General features: G+C 33.7%; 1 protein-coding gene across 1 annotated transcript in view; it reads left to right on the top strand.

Moving 5' to 3' along the window:
• The window catches only part of CNTN5 (contactin 5), an 867,308-nt gene that overhangs the window by 681,628 nt on the left and 164,627 nt on the right, over positions 1-21,053 (top strand). The window contains exons 12-13 of the mRNA XM_046016150.1: positions 7,927-8,054; positions 10,579-10,754. Coding sequence (XP_045872106.1) covers positions 7,927-8,054; positions 10,579-10,754 — 304 coding nt within the window. The remainder of the gene's footprint in view (positions 1-7,926; positions 8,055-10,578; positions 10,755-21,053) is intronic.

Below are 21,053 nucleotides of genomic sequence, written 5' to 3'. Positions count from 1 at the left end.
AAGAATGGCCTTAAACTTCAGAGACCATCAACTTAATATAGACTACTGTATGAAGATGATGTTATATACAGACCTAATGGTAATTGCAAATAAAAAACCATTAATAGATATGCAAAGATTAAAGAGAAAGAATTCAAATATATCACTAAAGAAAACCATGACAGAGAAGAATAGAAGAAAGGATCAAAAAAAAAAAAAAAAACCAGAAAACAACCACAAAACTAGTAACAAAATGACAATATACACATATTAATCAATAATTTTGAACATAAATGGACTAGATGCTACAATCAAATAACATGGATGAAAAAACAAGGTCCATCTGTATGCTGCCTACAAGAGACTCATTTTAGACCTAAAAACACTTGCAGATTGAAAGTGAAGAGATGAAGAAACATCTATAATGAAAATGATGTCAAAAGAAAGCTAGAGTAGCAATACTTATATTAAAATGGACTTTAAAACAAAGTTTGTAACAAGAGACAAAGAAGGACATTACATAATAACAAATGGGACAATTGAACAAGAAGATATAGCAATTATAAATATTTATGCACCCAACATGGAAGCACTTAAATACATAAAACAGTTAATTAAAAACATAAAGGAACCAATCAATGTCAGACCTCAAGTTATATTACAAAGCCATGGTCATCAAAACAGTATGGTACTGACATAAAAATAGACACATAGATCTTTGCAACAGAATAGAAAACCCAGAAATGAATCCACATTTATATGGTCAATTAACCTTCAACAAAGCAGGAAAAAATATCCAATGGGAAAAAGAGTCTCTTAAACAAATAGTGTTGGGAAAATTGGACAGCTACATGCAAAATAATGAACCTGGACCACTTTCTTTCATCATACACAACAATAAACTCAAAATGGATTAAAGCCCTAAATGAAACCATAAAAATTCTACACAGGCAGTAATTTCTCTGGCCGTAACTGTAGCAACATTTTTCTAGGTATGTCTCCTGAAGAAAGGATTATAAAAGGAAAAAATACACTATTGGGACTACATAAAAATAAAAAGCTTCTGCACAAGGAAGGAAACAACCTACAAAACTAAAAGGCAGAAGATATTTGCAAATGACTTATCCAATAAAGGGTTGTTATCCAAAATATATAAAGAACTATTGCAACTCAATCCCCAAAAAACAAATAATCTAATTACAAATGGGAGAAGAAATGAACAGACATTTCTCCAAAGAAGACATACAGATGACCAACAGACACATGAAAAGATGCCCAACATCACTCCTTATCAGGGAAATGCAAATCAAAACTATAATGAGATATCCCCTCATACCAGTCAGAATGGCTACAATCAAAAACACAAGAAACAATAGGTGCTGGTGAAGATATGGAGGAAAAGGAAACTTATCAACTATTGGTGGGAATGCAAACTGGTACAGCCACTCTGGAAAAGAGTATGGAGATTCCTCAAAAAGTTAAAAATAGATCTACCCTATAATCCAATTAGACTCCTGGGCATTTACCCAAAGAATACAAAAATAATAATTCAAAGGGATACATGCACCCTCTATGTTTATAGCAGCATCATTAATATTAACCAAATTATGGAAGCAACCCATGTCCATTGATTGATGAATGGATGAAGAAGTGGCATGCATAGATAGATATAGATGTTAGATACAGATATACATGCAGATATAGATGATATAGATGCTGGAATATTATTCAGCCACAAAAAAGAATAAAATTTTTCCATTTGCAAAGACATGGAAGGAGTTAGAGAGCATAATTCTAAGCAAAATAAGCCAGTCAGAGAAAGACAAATAAGATATGGTTTCACTCATACGTGGAATTTAAGAAAGAAAACAAATGACCAAGGTAAAACAAGGCAAAGCAAAAAGAGAGAGAAGAAGATAAGCCAAGAAACAGACTCCTAACTATTGTGACTACTGTTGGTTACCAGAGGGGAGGTGAGTGGAGGGAGGGATAAAATAGATGATGGGGATTAAGGGCTGCACTAGTTGTGATGAACACTGGGCGATGTAGAGAATTGTTGAATCATTACACTGTACACCTAAAACTAATATAACACTATATGTTAACTACACTGGAATTAAAATAAAATCAAATTTTAATAAATGATAAAGTAAAATAACCAGGAAAAAAAGTTAGATTCATACCTCACAGCATAAAGAAAAGCTAACTTAAAATGAATCATAGACATAAACATAAAACCTAAAGCTATAACATTTCTAGAGGAAAATAAAACATTTTTGTGATTTTAGGTTAGGTAAACTTTCCAAATGCAACCACAAAAACACAAAGCATAAAATAAAATTGATATATTAATCTTCATCAGCTTTAAAAACTTCCACTGTTGGAAAATATTAAGACATGCCTAAACTGGTAGAAAATATTTGCAATTTTTCCACTTGAAAAAAGAGTTATAGCTAGAATATTAAAAAAAAACTGTCAAACCTGAATATGAAGGAAGTTTCATTAAAAAGTTGGCAAAATAGGGCACCTGGGTGACTCAGTGGGTTAAAGCCTCTGTCTTCGGCTCAGGTCACGATCCCAGAGTCCTGGAATCAAGGCCCGTACTGGGCTTTCTGCTTAGCAGGGAACCTGCTTCCTCCTCTCTCTCCGCCTGCCTCTCCGCCTACTTAAGATCTGTGTCTGTCAAATAAATAAATAAAATCTTAAAAAAAAAAAAAAGTTGGCAAAATATTTGATCACTTCACCAAAGAAGGTATATAGACGGGAAATAAGCACTTGAAAGATGCTCAACATAATTAGTCATTAAGAAAATACAACTAAAAACCACCATGAGATTCTACTACCTAATAATTATAATAGCTAAAATTAAAAAGACTAAGCATTTCAAGTGTTGCAAGAATTCTCAGACAATGTTCCTAGGAATGTGAAGTGTAGTATGACTACTTAGAAACAGTACAGTATTTCCCTTTAAAAAGTTAAACATTAAACATAAACATAGGGATATTGGGTGGCTTATTGGTTAAGCATCTGACTTCAGCTCAGATCATGATCCCAGGGTCCTGGGATTGAGCCCTGCATTGTGTTCCCTGCTCAGTAGGAAATCTCCTTCTTCCTGTTCCTCTCTCCCGCTATTTTTCTCTCTCTCTGTCTCTCTCCCTTTCTCTCTCAAATAAATAAATAAAAATCTTCTAAAAAATAAAAATAAAAAATAAATATAAAGTCTATGATTCAGTAATTTGTCCTAAATACTTATCTAAAAGAAATAAAACAAAATATCTATAAGATAGTTGTTACACAAATGTTACTAGCAGCTCTATTTGTAATAGATCTAAGCAGAAAATAACCCAAACGTCCACCAGAAATGAATGGATAAACAAGTAGTGGTATATACACACAATGGAATTCTATTCGGCAGTAAAAAAAGGATTGGATTATTGGTCATCACAACATCACAACATCACATCAGATAAATCTCAGCTTTCTCTTAACTGAATTAATCTGCGAGACATAAACAAAAAGGTGTATATAATATTGTGGTTTTGTTTATATAAAATTACGTAAAACCTCAAACTTACCATAGGTGCAGAAAGCAGATCAGTAGTTGCGTGGTGATAGGGGTATGGTAAGAAGAGGTTAGAGAGACAGAATACAAAGGAACACAGAGATACTTTGGTGTGAACTATGTGTTGACTATCTTGATTGTGGTCATTGTTTTGTGTCTGCATCCACTTCTGAAAACTTGTCAAAGCATCTACTTTATTTTTTTAAGTCTTTTTTTCTTAAGATTTTATTTATTTATTTGACAGAAAGAGAGAGATCACAAGCAGAGAGGCAGGCAGAGACAGAGAGGGAAGCAGGCTGCCCGCCGAGCAGAGAGCCCAACGTGGGGCTTAATCCCAGGATCCTGAGATCACGACCTGAGCCGAAGGCAGAGGCTTTAACCCACTGAGCCACCCAGTGCCCTGCAAAGCATCTACTTTAAATAAGTGAGCTTATTATATGCCTACACACCTCAATAAAGTTATTTTTTTTTAAATGGCAGCTTCGGGCACCTGGGTGGCTCAGTTGGTTAAGCAACTGCCTTCGGCTCAGGTCATGATCCTGGAGTCCAGGGATTGAGTCCTGCATTGGGCTCCCAGCTCCACAGGGAGTCTGCTTCTCCCTCTGACCTTCTCCCCTCTCATGTGCTCACTCTCTCTCTCTCTCTCTCTCAAATAAATAGAAGAAATATTTTAAAAAATGGCAGCTTCCCATTGCCTTAAAATAGAGATCAAATGTTTCCCATACTACACTGGATCCTACAGGATCTTGCCCTTATCTACCTCTCCAGTTTCACCTTGGGACCTTCCCACCCCCTTTCATATGTTGCCATCATAATTGGCCATTTAGTTCTTCAAGAGTTTGTGATCCTTCTCACCTCAATACCTTTACAAATGCTATTCCCTCTCCTTTCCCCACACTTAACTCCTAGTTAGCTTCCTCTCATCCTTCAGTTCTCATCTCAGATATTAGTCCCCAAGAAAAGACTAACTGAACACCCCCAAATACTTGAGGTTTACAACACTCTACTTTTTCCTTTTAAAATTTGTCAAAATTTTTATTTATATTTTGAGTATGTTTTCAGTTAATGGCTATCAACACTACTAAAGTTCACAAATTTACATTTAGTTAATAGGTTTGAAGAACAAGTTAAATGTAATTATAACATTTTATATATAAGGAAAGAGATAAACTGCTTAAAATCACACACATACTAGTCAATGGCAGTGATTTGAAATCAGCTTTCTCTGACTTTAAAGCATATAATCTTAATTAATGATTAATCATTCTATAATATCATATCCACTATGTATGATATGATAACAAAAAGAAATATATTTTAGAAGTCAGAGCATGATCTTAAAATGACAGCATATAAACAGGTAGTATTACCAGGGAAGCAGTCTACTTGGAAGAACCTAAACTGTTTGTGGGGTATCTGATATTTAAGCCAAAAATGGAAGTGGAATGGCTCTGAAATTTGGAGATGAAGATAGCTTCAGGAAGTCAGCAATAAATCCTTGCAAGATAAGAGTAAACATAGTGCTATTCTAGATAGACTGTGGTATTGGGCAGATAAATAAGGCAGAGATCCAGGAATTTGGTACAAAATGAGAACCAAGACATCTCCAGGGCTAGGCAGAACCTCATAGAGAAGTTTTGAGATAGAAATATGGAAAGCATGATTTGGTACTGAATGTTAGAGTGCTGGTTTGCATTTCTTAAATCTCTCCATATCCCCAAGAAACCTTTACCTAATCACTGTCGTACCACACTACTCCAGTTTCAAGGATTTCTCAGCAGAATTAATCCCCAAATTTGAAAATTTAAAATGTAGGAGACACATGGTAATAGAGGTGAGAAGATATACAAAATTTTGGAAAGTGCAAGAAAATATTAAATCAATATTCAGTTATCTAAGTAATTATATATGTAATAACCAGACATTATAATGTAAATCACACTCAGTGTCTCAACTGTTTTATCTTTTCTACATTAAAAAATATATATACGAGCTCATCCAATAAAGATTTACTATTGAACAGGAGGTAGGCTTTTGGTTAAATGACACTGCCACTTCACAGATAAAAAATCTCCATGCTATTCAAAATTCTTCATTCCCCAATTTGCTTAAAATACAGGGGTGTTCATAAACTATCTTTAAAAGGAGAGTATAATATAGTGCCTCCTGTCAGTAAGAAAGGACTTATCTTAAATCAGGAACCGAAATACTCCCAGGGTCTTAAGATACATTTATTTATTTATTTATTAAAAGATTTTATTTATTTATTTAACAGAGGCAGAAACAGCAAGAGAGGGAATACAAGCAGAGGGAGTGGGAGAGAGAGAAAGGCTTGCCACCAAGCAGGGAGCCCATGCAGGTCTGGATCCCAGGACCCTGGGATCATGACCTGAGCTGAAGGCAGATGCTTAATGACTGAGCCACCCAGGCGCCCCAAAATGCATTTTTTTAAATGAAGTAAATTCTAAGCCAGATTTCTCACCTCCTAGATTAGAATTTATGCTAATCAATAAAATACAGGTATTTGTAAAATATTAGTAAAATATTATAATAATCTATATTTCAATAAAGTTTATAATGCTTATAAGATATTACCATTTGTTTATGAAAAGTGTAATTTTTACTTTCAAATATATCCTGTTATAGTATGTGTACCTTTGGAATTAAAATGATAAATATATTTCATTTTTATACAAAATGAGCGCTATCCATCATCAGAATCTTGCACTGGCCAGCTTCAATAGATTATACAACTTTTTAAAGGCACCGTGTTTTTCAAATGTCTGAAGTTAGTGTCTCTCCTAGATGTAAACTACAAAAGCAAATTCTCTATCCCAAGTTTGGCTTGCCTATAAGTTTGTTTTCCTTCTTATAAGTTGTAAAGCAGTTCTGATGTATATTGAAAAGAGTATGATGTGTTTAAACTAGTATCTTTATTGTTAACAGTATGTAAGTATAATTTCATAAGCAATAGTCAGCAACCTAGAATCTAATCCAATTGTTGAAGGGCTCAATGCTTTCAATAACTCAGTTCTCGGTGACTGGCAAGATTGAATACATATTTTAAAAAACATGAAGGATAGGGGCGCCTGGGTGGCTCAGTGGGTTAAAGCCTCTGCCTTCGGCTCAGGTCATGATCCCAGGGTCCTGGGATTGAGCCCCACATCGGGCTCTCTGCTCAGCGGGGAGCCTGCTTCCCTTCCTCTCTCTCTGCCTGCCTCTCTGCCTACTTGTGATCTCTGTCTGTCAAATAAATAAAATCTTTAAAAAATAAATAAATAAATAAATAAATAAATAACATGAAGGATATTGACTAAACATATTTAACCCATTATTTTCTTTCTTAAATAGTATAATATTATTATATTACCATGGAATAAACTATTCTTCACAGAACTAGGGAAATCCTATTTTAGGATTTTAAGTTCAGTAGGGCCACTGGTTCTTACCAAACACCTGTTACTTCCTCTTTCCTAAAAATCAGTCCAAACTCTGGTGGCATATCAAATAAAACCATAAAAGCCACTTCTATTTCGTTTCAGGTTGCTTGAGGAGGCTGATGCACTGGTGAAAAAAATGGGTTTTATTTCAGGAGTATAGAAGGGAGAAAAAAGACAAAAGTACTAATCAACTTTGAAATCCATATATTTCTGGGATGATGAATACACAGGATAATATGATAATCCCAAATGTCAACCTCATTTTTGCTGAACTTCTAAAAATTTTTAATAATGCCTTAATTTTTCACCTTCATATGACTCAGGGTACACTTTTAACAAAGGCCTCAGAAAAGCCCAAATGCAAACTCAACTAGCATGTTTTTATGTTTAAGAAGTGCAGTGTGAGCAGCCCAGGTATCAGGTATCAGTTCTCATTTTCATACCCTTGCTGCACTCGTGGCACTGTAGAGAAACTACCATAAATCATTTCTTGGCTGTGTACAATTAATTTTATGTTCTGTACTTGTATTCCTCTATGTTTTTATGCTGTTTCTTTTTATATTTGATTTTTGAGGTCACTCTGGGTTTGAAATAAAATACTCAAGCTTCATATTAAAATATCACTGGGTGATATTATAGTAAAAGTTTTAATAACCAAATTCAGGGTCACCTTTTCCCACAAGTTTTAAAATTAACTGTCAAAAAGGGTCAAAAGAAAAATAACCTGTAACTTCCTAACCCTTTTAAATATAAGAAGATATTAAGTGGGTTTATTGCATAATTTCTGGAAGGGTAAAACATTTCTACTATCACTGCATATTTTCACAGTGATCCCTTTATCTTATTTATCATTACCTTGGAGGTGGTTTCAGACATCATCAGAATTTTTTACCACTTAGCTTATTTGCAGTAAAAGAGGAAAAAACCTTTTTTAATAATTTTCAGAATAGCTATTCTTCCAGACGGAAGTCTACGGATCCTAAATGCTTCCAAATCTGATGAGGGAAAGTACGTTTGCCAAGTGGAAAACATCTTTGGTTCTGCTGAAATCATAACCTCAGTATCTGTAAAAGGTAAGAAAATGTAGCCAACTGTGTTATAAGCATAGTTTCATGGCTTTGTCAGAAAGTGAATAAATATAACATGCATGTAAAATGTTTGCACATATGTGTCAGCATGCTCCTATTGATAAGATACACTGCAAACATGGAACTAACACATCCAAATTGTCCCTTTCCATTATTTAGAAGACCATGAAGAAAAGAACACCTTGTTGGTAAAAACTTAACATTAGAACAAAATATGTGAGGAGATAAATATTAGAAATATTAGAAACAAAATATGTGAGGAAATAAAGCTTTCTGAAGTTTTACTGGATGTCTCAAAATCCAAAAGTATTCCAACAACATAAAAATATTTTTCCTCTATCAAGATTAATTTTAACATCAATCAGTAATATTCCTTTGTTATCACTGCAACTTGGGGTCTGGGGCAGAAAGGAGTAGCAGAAGGAGGACATGAACATGTGGTATCAGAGTGTGTATCAGGTAAACAGTTACCTGACCTGCTCTTTGGTGTTTGCATCAATGGAACTTTTAAACACTGTCATTTTTTAGTGTTACAAATATTGCCACTTAAATGTTTCTATTAGTTTTCTAGTTCTAACATGAACTAGATTTTGGCCTAGAGCTTTTTTTTTTTTTTTTCTTTTTGGCCTAGAACAGTTTTTGAGACTACGTATCATTCTTTAGTACAAAGAAAATCTCATATGTTAGACAGAAAATTCCATCAATTGGCAAAGAGATATTTTTCCAACTGAACTATATCTTCAATCAACTTTTTACCTGTGGGCATGTATTCAATACTGAATCATACCTGGGTATAAAATATAGAAATAGTAAGTTTTCTTTTTCTTTAGAAATAAAAATGTCATTAAAATAGCCAGTACGCTGATATTTTAGAGAAGAAGCAAACATTAGATGAAAGGATGAAGGAAGGAAAAGATGAAGACAGGAAGATAATTTAAATGATGCCTTCATTTATAGCATATATAATGGGAATCTGACTCTATCTGCTAGTCTGTGTCATATGTGCTAAACAATCTTTGTCATAATGAAGCAATGTTGGATTCACAGACATTTTTAAAATAATAACAAAAAAGGTCTCTGTTAATCACAAGTTAAATGGAGTATTTAATTACTCAGAACATTCCAGTTCTCACAAAGTTAAACTACAATGAGTATGCTGTGATTATCTGTCTTCTCTGATGGAGCCAGAATTTAGGAACCCACACGGAATATCTGACTTCTAGAATGGTAACATTTATATTCCTTTACTGGTATTGCACTTTCATCTCTGACTGCTTGGAAGGATGTTGCATATTAAAGGATCTTTTCAGTGGTTAAGAATGATGCTTCATCAGACTATGCTATTGCCGAAAGCAGAGCTAGACTAGGAAAATTAACCTAATTTTTAATCATTTGGGTCAGACTTCTTGAGATACCTACAATCAGAAATCCAATTAGGAAAAGGGACTAAGTCAAAATTATTTCCATCTCCTCCCTACTTTATTAAAAATACCATATTTCAATTATTTGATCACTAGCTTAAATAACCTTTAGATGTACAGCAGTATTAACCTTTATTGGCTCTAAACACAATGAAAGGGTATCTATTTTTAAAAAATTTAATTGAACCATTAAATAATTAAACACACACATTTTTTTGTCAAAAAAATTTTCCCTTCCAGGCGGTTGGGTGGCTCAGTGGGTTAAAGCCTCTGCCTTCGGCTCAGGTCATGATCTCAGGTTCCTGGGATCGAGCCCTGCATCTGGCTCTCTGCTCAGCAGGGAGCCTGCTTCCTCCTCTCTCTGCCTGCTTCTCTGCCTGCTTGTGATCTCTGGCTGCCAAATAAATAAATAAAAATCTTTAAAAAAAAATTTCCTTTCAGTAATTTGCCTTTTGTTCTGGATCTCAACTAAAAGATCCCTAATTTATCAAGAGTGATTATTTCATAATCAGGTAGCAGCACTTTTTCTATTCATTAAAGGGTTTTTTAGAGTATAAAGCAAATATAAGTTGGTATAATAACAGTATCATATTTTTACCTCTGTTAAAATAGTAATTTAAGGGGAGATGCGTCCTATAATCTTTAAAGATTTTGAACCTTCTTTTAACTCTCTTGAATTCTTCTTCCTTAGATATGGAACATTTTTTAATTGTAAAAATCATTTTATTTATACTTAATGATCCTTGAAGTCAGACAACAAGGTTACAGTTTCTTTTTTCTAATTTGCCCTCTTTGGGAATACCAAATGCTGCTTATCTTTATATATTTTCTTATCTTTTTTGTACAAGTTTACTTCTTAAAAGGAATAGTAACTTTTAAATCATCAGTTCCATACACAAGTATAGCAAAATGCCCTAGCATACAAAAAAGGTAATATTCAATTAATAATAGTTTAGTTAAAGATGTGTATCTAGAGTCACTGCATTGCATAAATTTCTTGTTTAAGTTTTTCTCTATTACTTAAAATATAAAATACAAGGAAATACTATGTGTCAATTATGTTAATTAATATATTTTTATTTCTGTAGAACCTACAAGAATAGAACTGACTCCTAAAAGAACAGAGTTAACAGTGGGAGAAAGCATTGTCCTTAATTGCAAAGCAATTCACGATGCTAGTTTGGATGTTACTTTCTACTGGACATTAAAAGGACAGCCTATTGATTTCGAGAAAGAAGGTGGACATTTTGAAAGCATCAGGGCTGTAAGTTAATACATTTTTATTTGTTGAGTACTAATAATTTTTAAAACTTACACTCAAATGTAGAACTTTCTTATCTAGGAAAAAAATCAGTTTGATTCAAACAATTACTTTGTTATTTTATGTTACATCGAATTGAAAGTATTTTTTTAAAACCTAGTAAAAAATTGAAAATACTTCATTATACAAATCTGGCTTCTTTCCCACTTTTATTCATTTGATTAATATTATCAATATTTGCACTTTACTTCTTAGATGTTATATTGCTACATACTAGTGTTATTTAAGCAGTCTTACCAGTAATTATGATTCAATAAATAAATGAAATAAACCTGCTTGTCCTACTCCTCAAGAAATAGTGATTTTGGAGATTCTTTAATTCCTCAGAGGAATTAAACATGAGCTTAGACAGAGCTTAAACATGCAACCAATAGTCAAAAATACATACCAACCTTAGATAAGCTTTCATAGGTATATTCATTTCTTGTCTATCAATCCTTTCTTTGTAATATCTATGTGGCAATCAACTAAATGAAGTGGGGATCTTTTGAACCAAATCCTTTAGTATAGAACACCACAGTGTTCTCAATAAAGAAGTGAAAAAGACCTGCTTCCTCCACACTCTTGTTTAAGATAAAAGAGTGATATAGTAACAAAGGGAGAGAGAGAAGGATGATGGAACTGGGGTAACAAATATTTTGGCTGAAATATCCTTTTTACATTGGCCAAAGAGATGGATCCAAATGCAATTTATGCCTGCGAACCCAATTTAAAATACATCTTTATACTTATTAATATCCATTCATTCTTCTCTAAACACTTTGGGAAGCACTAAAAAACCACAGCTGTAGTAAGACCAAATAAAATTCAGTTTATATTGAATTTTATTTTACAGGTACTATGATACAGTGAAAAAAGTTCTAGACCCAAAGTCAGGAATTTTCTGGGTCAAGTATCAGCTCAATCCCTAATCGGCTTTGTAACAAAAAGCCGATGACTTGGCTTTCCTGGGCATTAAACTCATAGAGAAGTAAAGTGAAAGATTTGCACCCAAAAATTGCTAAGGTCCCTTCTCACTCTAGAATTTGATAAATTTATATTAGTAGAAGAATAAAGATGAGCTATCTTTGTTGGATTCAGCACTTTAACCAAAATTAAACATTTTCTTCTACATTTATATTTTCATCCTGATTTACTTTGAAAATAATGGGAGAAACTATATGTAAAAAATAATTACCAACTACATTATTTAGATCTAACCAAATAAATTAATTTTAATTATTAATGGTTATGTTATATGTAAAATATTTAGAGAATGTTAAATTAAATTCATTTTCCTCTGATTTGTGACTTTTCCTTTTCCCTTACATGGGGTTAACAATTTCTCAAGATTGTGAACAAATAAAATGGAAGCAGAAAAATGTGGTATAAAAAAATCACATTTGAAAACAAAAAAATATACCATCAAAATACATCTTCTTACAATTGTCTGTAAACATTCATTTTGGGTGATTAGATGTATAAAGTAAAAATATGTCTAAAATGAATATTTTTTCCATATAAACATGTCCCTTATTTTAAAATACCAACAAAGAAATTAATTGTCCTGGTAAAATTGTATGAATTCTTGTTTCTGTCTCTTAAACATTATTACTCTGGTTTGATATCATTCCTTTGTAGCAATTTTCATGAGGTTGGGAGTTAATAATACCTGCTGTTTCCCTCTTTATACATATGCACTTCTTGCCCTTAAGTAGTACAAAATTGACTCCTTACTCCATGAAAACCCATATGGTTACAAGCCATGTTAAAATTAGGCTCTGGATTATAGAAGTGATAAGGAACTATAGAATAGAAGAAAAAAGCAAATTATCCTACTGAGAAGTGAAAAAGTAGTTAGCTTTAAGGTAATTTAGCATACATCATATTTAGTGTACTCAGAATAATTAAGAGAAATACATATGTACTTAAAAATTTTGGGAAGCTTCAAACCTGCAGGGTGTAAAAGAAATTCTTCCCCTTTCTCTCAATTACCTCAAACACTGATTTGGCCTTGTCTGGCTTCAAGGACATACACTGGAGAGAATTCCATTTTATGACATTGAGGATGCAGATAGAAAAAAGAAAAAAACATTCTATTCCTAAAATCATATGTTTTAGAAGGAGAAATGACAGAGTTATGTAAAAGGGAGGTTTGGGAAGGTCTCTGGACTTGCGGGCTATATTCTGTTTGAGAAGCCAATTGAAGACTCTGGGAATAGGAGGGACAGGACAGAGCTCAGAAGGGAAGGTGTTTTATGGCCTACTCTGAGTTTCTAAGGAGAGCCATTAAAGAGATCTGAGGGGTCTAAGCTAGGGCAGCACAGTAAGAAAACCAAACAGATTCAGTGATGCAAGCAAGGAAGAGTGTGCCTTTGATTGCATTAACTACCCTGGAACCTCAACCAGCAGTGGGTGATTGAAGAGGGATAATTCAGAAAAGAAAAGGCAGTATATTTTTTAACATTAACACTGCGAAGTGTCAACTGAAACAACCAAATCTCTGGGAGGGAAAAAGTACCAATGACATCTCGTAGATGATAATATATAGCTTAATGAAATTCTTTACTTTTCAGCTAATTGTGCTGGTGTCTTTTTTACACAGTCATTGTTTTTTAGATAAAGCTGTTTATGTGTAGCTATCATAAAATCTGTATACAATGTTTCAATACACTTTTGTTTTAAATAAGACAGCTTTCAGACTGCATTAAAAGAGAGTGAGTAGATAAACATATAATCACATCCAGTTAAAAAAAAAAAGCAATAGCTATTGCTTTGAAATTTAAATTAAAACATCTATAATGAAAATGTTTCTATTTCCCTTGCCCATTTTACTTGCTCCATGTTTTATAAATCCAGGAATTTGACTGATTTGAAGTGAATCCAAATTACTAAAGCCACTGTTAAAAGGGTCCAAGCAATCCATTAGTACATATATAAACATTTAATCCAATTCACCCCAGTCACTTTTTTGGCAATGATATGAATTAACTAAATGTGGCAAATTAGTGACACTATTCTTAAGTTTTTAATTCAATTCAGTTTCACAAGCTAGCTACTGTGGAGGATCAAAGTAAAGGACCTTCACCTCTAGGAGAGCACAATTTAAAGGAGAGACTGCAGGATGAGCTAGTGATCTGCTGTAACTGTTGTCCCCAGAGAACCTTGTGCATATGGCCAGCAGGAGCTGGAATTTGCACCTGACCTAGATGGTAGGATGTTACTCGAATGAACTGCATCTCAGGCAGAATGAGTAGGTAAAGCAAAGGCAGTCTGGCAGAAGGGTTTAGAGGATGTTTCAGGAGCAGTGAGGAACTGCCTGCCCTGACAGCACAGTGAGGGCACATAGTCATAGTAAGTCAATATTTTTTTAATAATTTTTTTTTTTTTAAAGGCAGCAGAGACCTTATTGTAAAAGGCACTGATTTCCAAGCCATGGAACTGGAGTTGTATTTGGAATGTAGCAGGGACTCAAGAGATTCAGATTTGTGTTTTTTAGAAAGATAGTTCAGACAACTCTGGGGAGCAGGAATCGAACAGCTTGTGGATTTTATATTCATTCTGGTTAAGCAATGAGGAGTTGACCATTACAAGCTTTGTTCTTAAATTACCACCTTATTACCAAATAAGGCATTTTCAATTGTGTTTTGGCATCATAGCTTATGTTGGTCAGAGTTCTGCAGGAACGTCTTTATATTCTCAGGATGTCTGGACAGCACCTGAGCATGGCCAGGTAACCCCAAAGCTGAAGTCTTAATGGAGAACTGTAGTGACCCATTGTTTTCCATTAACTTGAAATTCCTAATTGTTCATTAGAAATGTCAGCTTTCAAAAATGAATTAAAAAAAAGAAAACATAAAAAAAAGAAATGTCAGCTTTCTTTAATTTTTATAAAGTCTAAAGAATAGTTGCACTGAATATCATGGTAGCATGTAATTTGCTCTGTTTTTTGGAAGAGAAAAAATCCAAATATCTGTAATTAGGATGGTCTGCTTTCCATTGTGAATTCTCTGAACATATTAAGTAGTAACTAAATGGGCAAACAAATAAAAGTGCATTACTTGAATGGTCCTTCATATTTACCCAATTCTCTGGTTGTAACAATATAACCAGGAAGGCATAGTAGGGATATTTGACCCCATTTTTTTAATGAGGAAACTAAAACACAAGACTTTTCCAAGCCACATGAGTACTAAGTTAGGGAGACAAGATTAAATACAGTGTGATTTTTTTTAAAGATTTTATTAATTTATTTGACAGACAGAGATTACAAGTAGGTAGAGAGGCAGGTAGAGAGAGAGGAGGAAGCAGGCTCTCCGTGGAGCAGAGAGCCCGATGCGGGGCTTGATCCCAGGACCCTGGGATCATGACTTGAGCTGAAGGCAGAGGCTTTAACCCACTGAGCCACCCAGGTGCCCCAGTGTGATTTTTTAAACTGCATTATTTATTGGTTCTTTTTTATAAAGCTTACCTTATCCATATTCATTGACCATATATGTTCATTCATTGTCAAAAAACTGTGGGAAATTAAAAAATGATGATTTGGTTCTAGTCTTTAAGAAATATAAACAATGTAGAATACTAGGTAATGCAAGAAAAATATGACTATAAAAATAGTTGCTATTTTTTTTATTACAGCTGAATATTCTTGGAGGCCATAAAAGAAACAGATTAATGTGAATTTTTATCATTTTGGAAGAAAAAGAGTAAATGAATTGAGCACCTACTATATGCCAAGTACTCAGATTATATATATATATATATATATATATATATATATATATATATAATAGTGCACAAACTAGTTTGTCAATTCCTCATAACAATTATATGAAAGTAGTATTATTTGAGGAGAAGGTGCTACCTGACATAGAGTTCATCAGGATAGGAAAAGAAGAAAGAGAAAGGCAACCTAAGATAGGAAAATATACTGTATCTCAGGGCTGTGAGGGATACTGGAGATTATAGAGTTTGTCCTAGATTGATATTCCATCAATAAATTAGTGTCTGATGGGACATTTTTGGTGATGAGGAACTTACTCCTATGAAGTAGTCCACTCCATTACCAACCAGATCTGAATGTCAGAGCCATGGAAGATAGGAGTAACTATGATACGCTGTATACCAACAATAGAAGCCATAAAGGAACATACTTGATTCATATCCATGGTTTTTGTGGAATATTAGATACATGAAAAGGGACCAGAATACAAACTCTTTAATGTTGTAAGGATTTTACATTAGCTGAATAGTTCTAGCCTATGTCAATCTTCCTATTATGGTTACTTCTGTTGCTAGTTTACCTTCTTAGGAATTAACATCTATTTCCTAAGCATTGTAAAAGTCTCAGAATGGAATTCAGTACATGCTCAGCGGTATCATTTTCTTTCCTGATGGGTCAATATTAATGTTGTAAACGTGAATGAAATCATCAGACACACTGCCAGGATTTGCTAAGGCACAAAGTTCTGAGGATGTCTGAAGCATTGGCTGTACTTTCTTCATCATCATATTAGCAGGTCTAAATCGTGGAGGTCTTTGTAACTAGTCAGGGAATGTGTGAAAGAGCAGAAGATCAGTAACTGTCAAAGGCACACATTTTCTTTGTCTCATTCTACTCAGTAGTAATATTTGTACTTTCAAGTAGTATGTCCTCCTGGACTCTGAGCCCTACCTTCTCCCTGCCTGACAAAGGGCTTGTCCTTCCTCATCACCTGATTACTTGCCTCCTGAATCTCAGTGTTGCTGTGAATTCCAATGTCCTGGTAACCCACCAGCTTTCTGTTCTCAGCTGCAAACTTTTGGCTGCCACATATTTGCTTTATAACCTCTTTCTTAATCTTTCACCTAATCTAACAAAAGAAGTCACTTTGTCATTTTAATAGGACAGAATAATCACCAATCAAATCTCATCTCTAAGAAGGAGAGAGATTATTCTCAAAGACCTTAAAATTTTCAGACCATTCTAGGAAAATGTGCCACATTCATTCTCCCTGTCTATGTTAGATTAAAAGAAAATCCTCCACCCACTCACTACTCTTTCAAAGTAGTTGCAGTTCACATAGCAAAAAAAGAATGCCCATCTTCTTTAGTATGTGTACATGTTTCATGTAGTCCTATGAACATGAACAATATATGCCATTAAAATCTATTATTCTATATCATTTTATACATTCATGAACAAGATAAACTGTGGGATCCCTAAAATCAGAAAGAAATATGCTTTTTTATTTTTTATTACTTTGCACTATGGATGTCCACAGAATAACTACTCAGTCAGTCTTTGCTGAATGAAAAAACAATTTGATGTAAAGCATTTTCTCTGCTTAGCCAACTATTGCATTACTTCAGAGATTTTTAATATAATTAAATCTCATTGTTGTAACAGAATAGTTTATTTCCTTGCTTTTTCATTTTTGACACAAAATCGAACGTTCACTTGAGCAAATTTGGAACTGAATGAAAGGTGACTGCCTAGGTAACCTCTAAGATAGTTGATTATTGGAAGACCCTTCCCTAGTTCCTGGGGATGTCATCTGGGTAATCTGTGAGTCATAATACCACCAGGGTCACAGCTGAGTAGTAACACCATGTTGATTATCCACCTCCATTTATGCTGATTCATAGTTGGTCAAATGGAGCAGAATCTGGTAATGCTTCCACCATTATCATGTATAAAAAGATAGCTTTAGCCATCCAAATTATGGGACTCACTTTGTTCATTTGAATATAGTCCACAGAAACAAACTTTCTGGGTGTGGTATTATAGTGAAGTTACAGAGCCTTTTAGTTCATTTAAAGGTCCATTTTTGACTGTGGTTTTACCTTTATGATACATTTTCATAGCATGTGGATGATATGAGAAGTTACTAGTTTCTCTTCCGTGTTTTTTAGTGAAGAACTACAAGTTTACTTGTTTGTTATTGTTTATCTGAGAGAGAGTGAAAAGAAAAATAAAGCTTCTTGATAGAGGAAGGCAATTTTAGTGTAGGCTATGCTGGGAAAAATCCTATCAATAGCCTGTGTTCTGTGATCTCTCGGGATAAAATACCATACTTTCTAGAGATTCTCATCAGAGCCAGTTGGGATGTTTCAAGTTATTAGATTGGGAAAGGAGGGAATGAGAAATAGAAGACACTCCTTACCTCTTAATAGAATTCGCTTTCCTGGATTATAAATTCCAGAATTTAAATATGCTATTAGCTCACTATTTCCAGAGATTAAGTGCTTACCTGAAAAAAATGAACAAACAAACAAACAAAAAAAAAACCAGAAAACAGAACAAAAACAAAAAAAGAAGTGCTAACTTATCTAGGATTCCGTAATTGTTTTCCTTTTGGAAATTTTGTTTTTCTCCAAAATTATTTTTCCATCTCATGTATGTGTTAATTTTAATGGTATTTCTATAATACTACATTCTCTTTGGGTTGGTTGGTTTTAATCCAACCAAAGGATGAATTTAATCTGGAGTAAAGTGACTGTTTCTTTAGAAATGTGACCATTGGTAGACCCCAATAAATTTTTGCAACTATGTTACTGATCCAGTTTACTAAAATAAATTGTCACCTAATTCTAAATCACTTTCAATAATGAATTACTTAGACTTACTAGTTTTTAAATATACATAACAAACTTCTAATATAAATTTTCACACAAAATACTCCAAATATTTTGAGTTTCAGTTCAGAATTTCCATTGTATCATGAATCATTATTGCTCTAAATTTCTATCAATTATCTTGCAACTGTACATGGATGAGTAATCAGTGGATTTTGACTCTGGAACTACTTCCCTGTCCCAATATAATAAAGACTTATTTTTATAAGGCAGCAAATATCTTTATGAAGTATATATGATAAAGTATATATGGACTAAACTGCTTAAAATAAGTAAGTAAATAAAAGTCTCTTTAAATCATCAGATTGTAGTTTTCTAGGCTTATCAAATGTTCAAGACAAGTTACTGAAATGAACACCTAAATTATCATCAAACACTAATACTCTTCTTTTCTCAATACTCCAATTTTGCACACATTTTGCTTTTATTTATTTTTTAAGAGGATGCTATTCAAATCTTGACAATTTTTTTAAATACCTCTGTCTTCCTCTTGTTTTCTTGTATTTAGCTCTCTTTCATATTCATATTGATTGCATTAGGAAGGAAACTAACTGTGTCCATTTTAACTGAGGATACCATCGGCCTTTGTGGCAGATACCATGGTGTATTGCCCAGATTCTCCTTTCAAAATTGAGGTACTCCTTTCCCAAGCCATTGAAACTATTGGTGGTTGCTGCCTCTCACCAGATCCCCTCTCTGGGAATTGCCCTTAGCCAAAAAGAGATATCTGATTCAAGTTATGCCCCAACTCTCCAGTCCATGCCCAAGTATAGGGATGATGAATGTCTAGGGATGGTTATAATGGATAAGCTGAAACCTTTGCTGTGAATGCATTATAATTAAACACCCAACCTGCTCAATTCCACTTTCTTCATTTTTTTCCACAAATGTTGATCCCAAAGTCATTCCTTAATGGAGTATCTATCTCAGAGACTGCTTCTCTGAAACTCTGACCTTAGACATCGATAATGGCAAATGCCACCAAACTGAGAAAGCACTGGAAACAGAGATGAATAATACTAAAAATAATTATAATAGCTCTCATCCACTGAATGCCTATAAGATATATGGCGACATGCTAAATTTTCAAATATTATTTCATTTAATTCTTTTCAAATGTACTTTTCAAAAGGTACTTAACAGATACTCTATGATGTAGTATGATGTAGGAATTGGTTTTGTTTTTATTTGTGGTTGTTTTTCAGAAAAGAAGAAAAGGAATATATTTTAAATTTCTACTTTCTCAGTAAATTTAGTGTTAAATTATAGTAAATATCCTTCATTTGATCTAAAATTTTTGGGTCAATTATTCTCATTGTTGGTTATATTTGCATATACTAATCTAAAATCACTCACTCCTATCAAGTTTATACTATAATTATGTGATTACATTTATAATATGCAACTTTTTTCCTCATATTTGTAAACTACCATCGTGAGCCATCTCCTGTCACTTTGCCAAAAATATGTTCGTTATGTATATTTTTAAAGATAAGCCTACAAACTGGGGGTTGCTTGGGGGAGGTGGGATTGGGAGAGGGGGAGCGGGCTATGGACATTGGGGAGGGGAAGCGAACCATAAGAGACTATGGACTCTGAAAAACAACCTGAGGGTTTTGAAGGGTCAGGGGTGGGAGGTTGGGGGAACAGGTGGTGGGTGATGGGGAGGGCACGTTTTGCATGGAGCACTGGGTGTTGTGCAAAAAGAATGAATACTGTTACGCTGAAAAAAAAAATAAATAAATTAAAAGGGAAAAAAAAAAAAAAAAAAAAAAGATAAGCCTACAAATCAGACTCTTCAACCAGGCTCTTCAAATGTTTAGTTAATCATTTCAGAATAAAATTAAAGCAGTTTCATTATCCAGTTAAGACTTAGGCTAAAATATATAAATTGACTTCTACATCATGAAGTGAACTTTTACCCTTCCTCTTTTATATGTATTATTTCATTCAACTCATACAACAACATTGTGAATCAGGCAAGTAATACATATATAAAGCACTCAGCCCATGAAGGGAGAGAGATGAGGGAACAACACAGGCACATTTATGACACAGCTACCGTTATCATTTGAGCTTCTTTGAGCTTAAAACTTCATTGCCATGAATACTGTTCCAAATATGGTTTGATGTTTCAAAACAAAGATATGATGAATAATATCTGTAATTCTTCACTATGTCATTTTGAAAATTAAAGACATAAAGAGATTATTTCTTTTCTATAGTTTTACCTCTGTAGCTGGGCAACTCAGCCTATTTTTAACCTTCCTTATTTTATCACTATTAAAACATTAAAATCATCTGTTCTCTTCTGTAAGAGCAAATCGCCAAATTGTTTAAAAAAAAAGTGTCTTACAAAAGTTGCTGAGAATGAATTGAAAAACATCTTAAAATATCTTCCTGTACTTGCCTCTTCAGATGTTCTGTGGGTGTGTTTTCCCATTAATTAAAGCTCACTCTTCTGGCTGCTGTAATTGTATCATTTTATAGTGTATGAACCTAATTTTATCAACTTCTTTTAGTCTTTTGAACATTCTCTCAAAATGGTTATGAGATGCATTATGTTGCATTGCTTTTACTGCTGAAAATGAGGCAAAGAATGTAGAGAACAAGGGTCACAACTGTTCTTCGGAAGAAATTATCTTA

The sequence above is a fragment of the Meles meles genome, chromosome 8, assembly GCF_922984935.1.
Source record: "Meles meles chromosome 8, mMelMel3.1 paternal haplotype, whole genome shotgun sequence".
Classification (NCBI taxonomy): Eukaryota; Metazoa; Chordata; class Mammalia; order Carnivora; family Mustelidae; genus Meles; species Meles meles.
The sequence above is the reverse complement of the archived record's forward strand: the minus strand, read 5'-3'. Positions and strand labels throughout refer to the sequence as shown.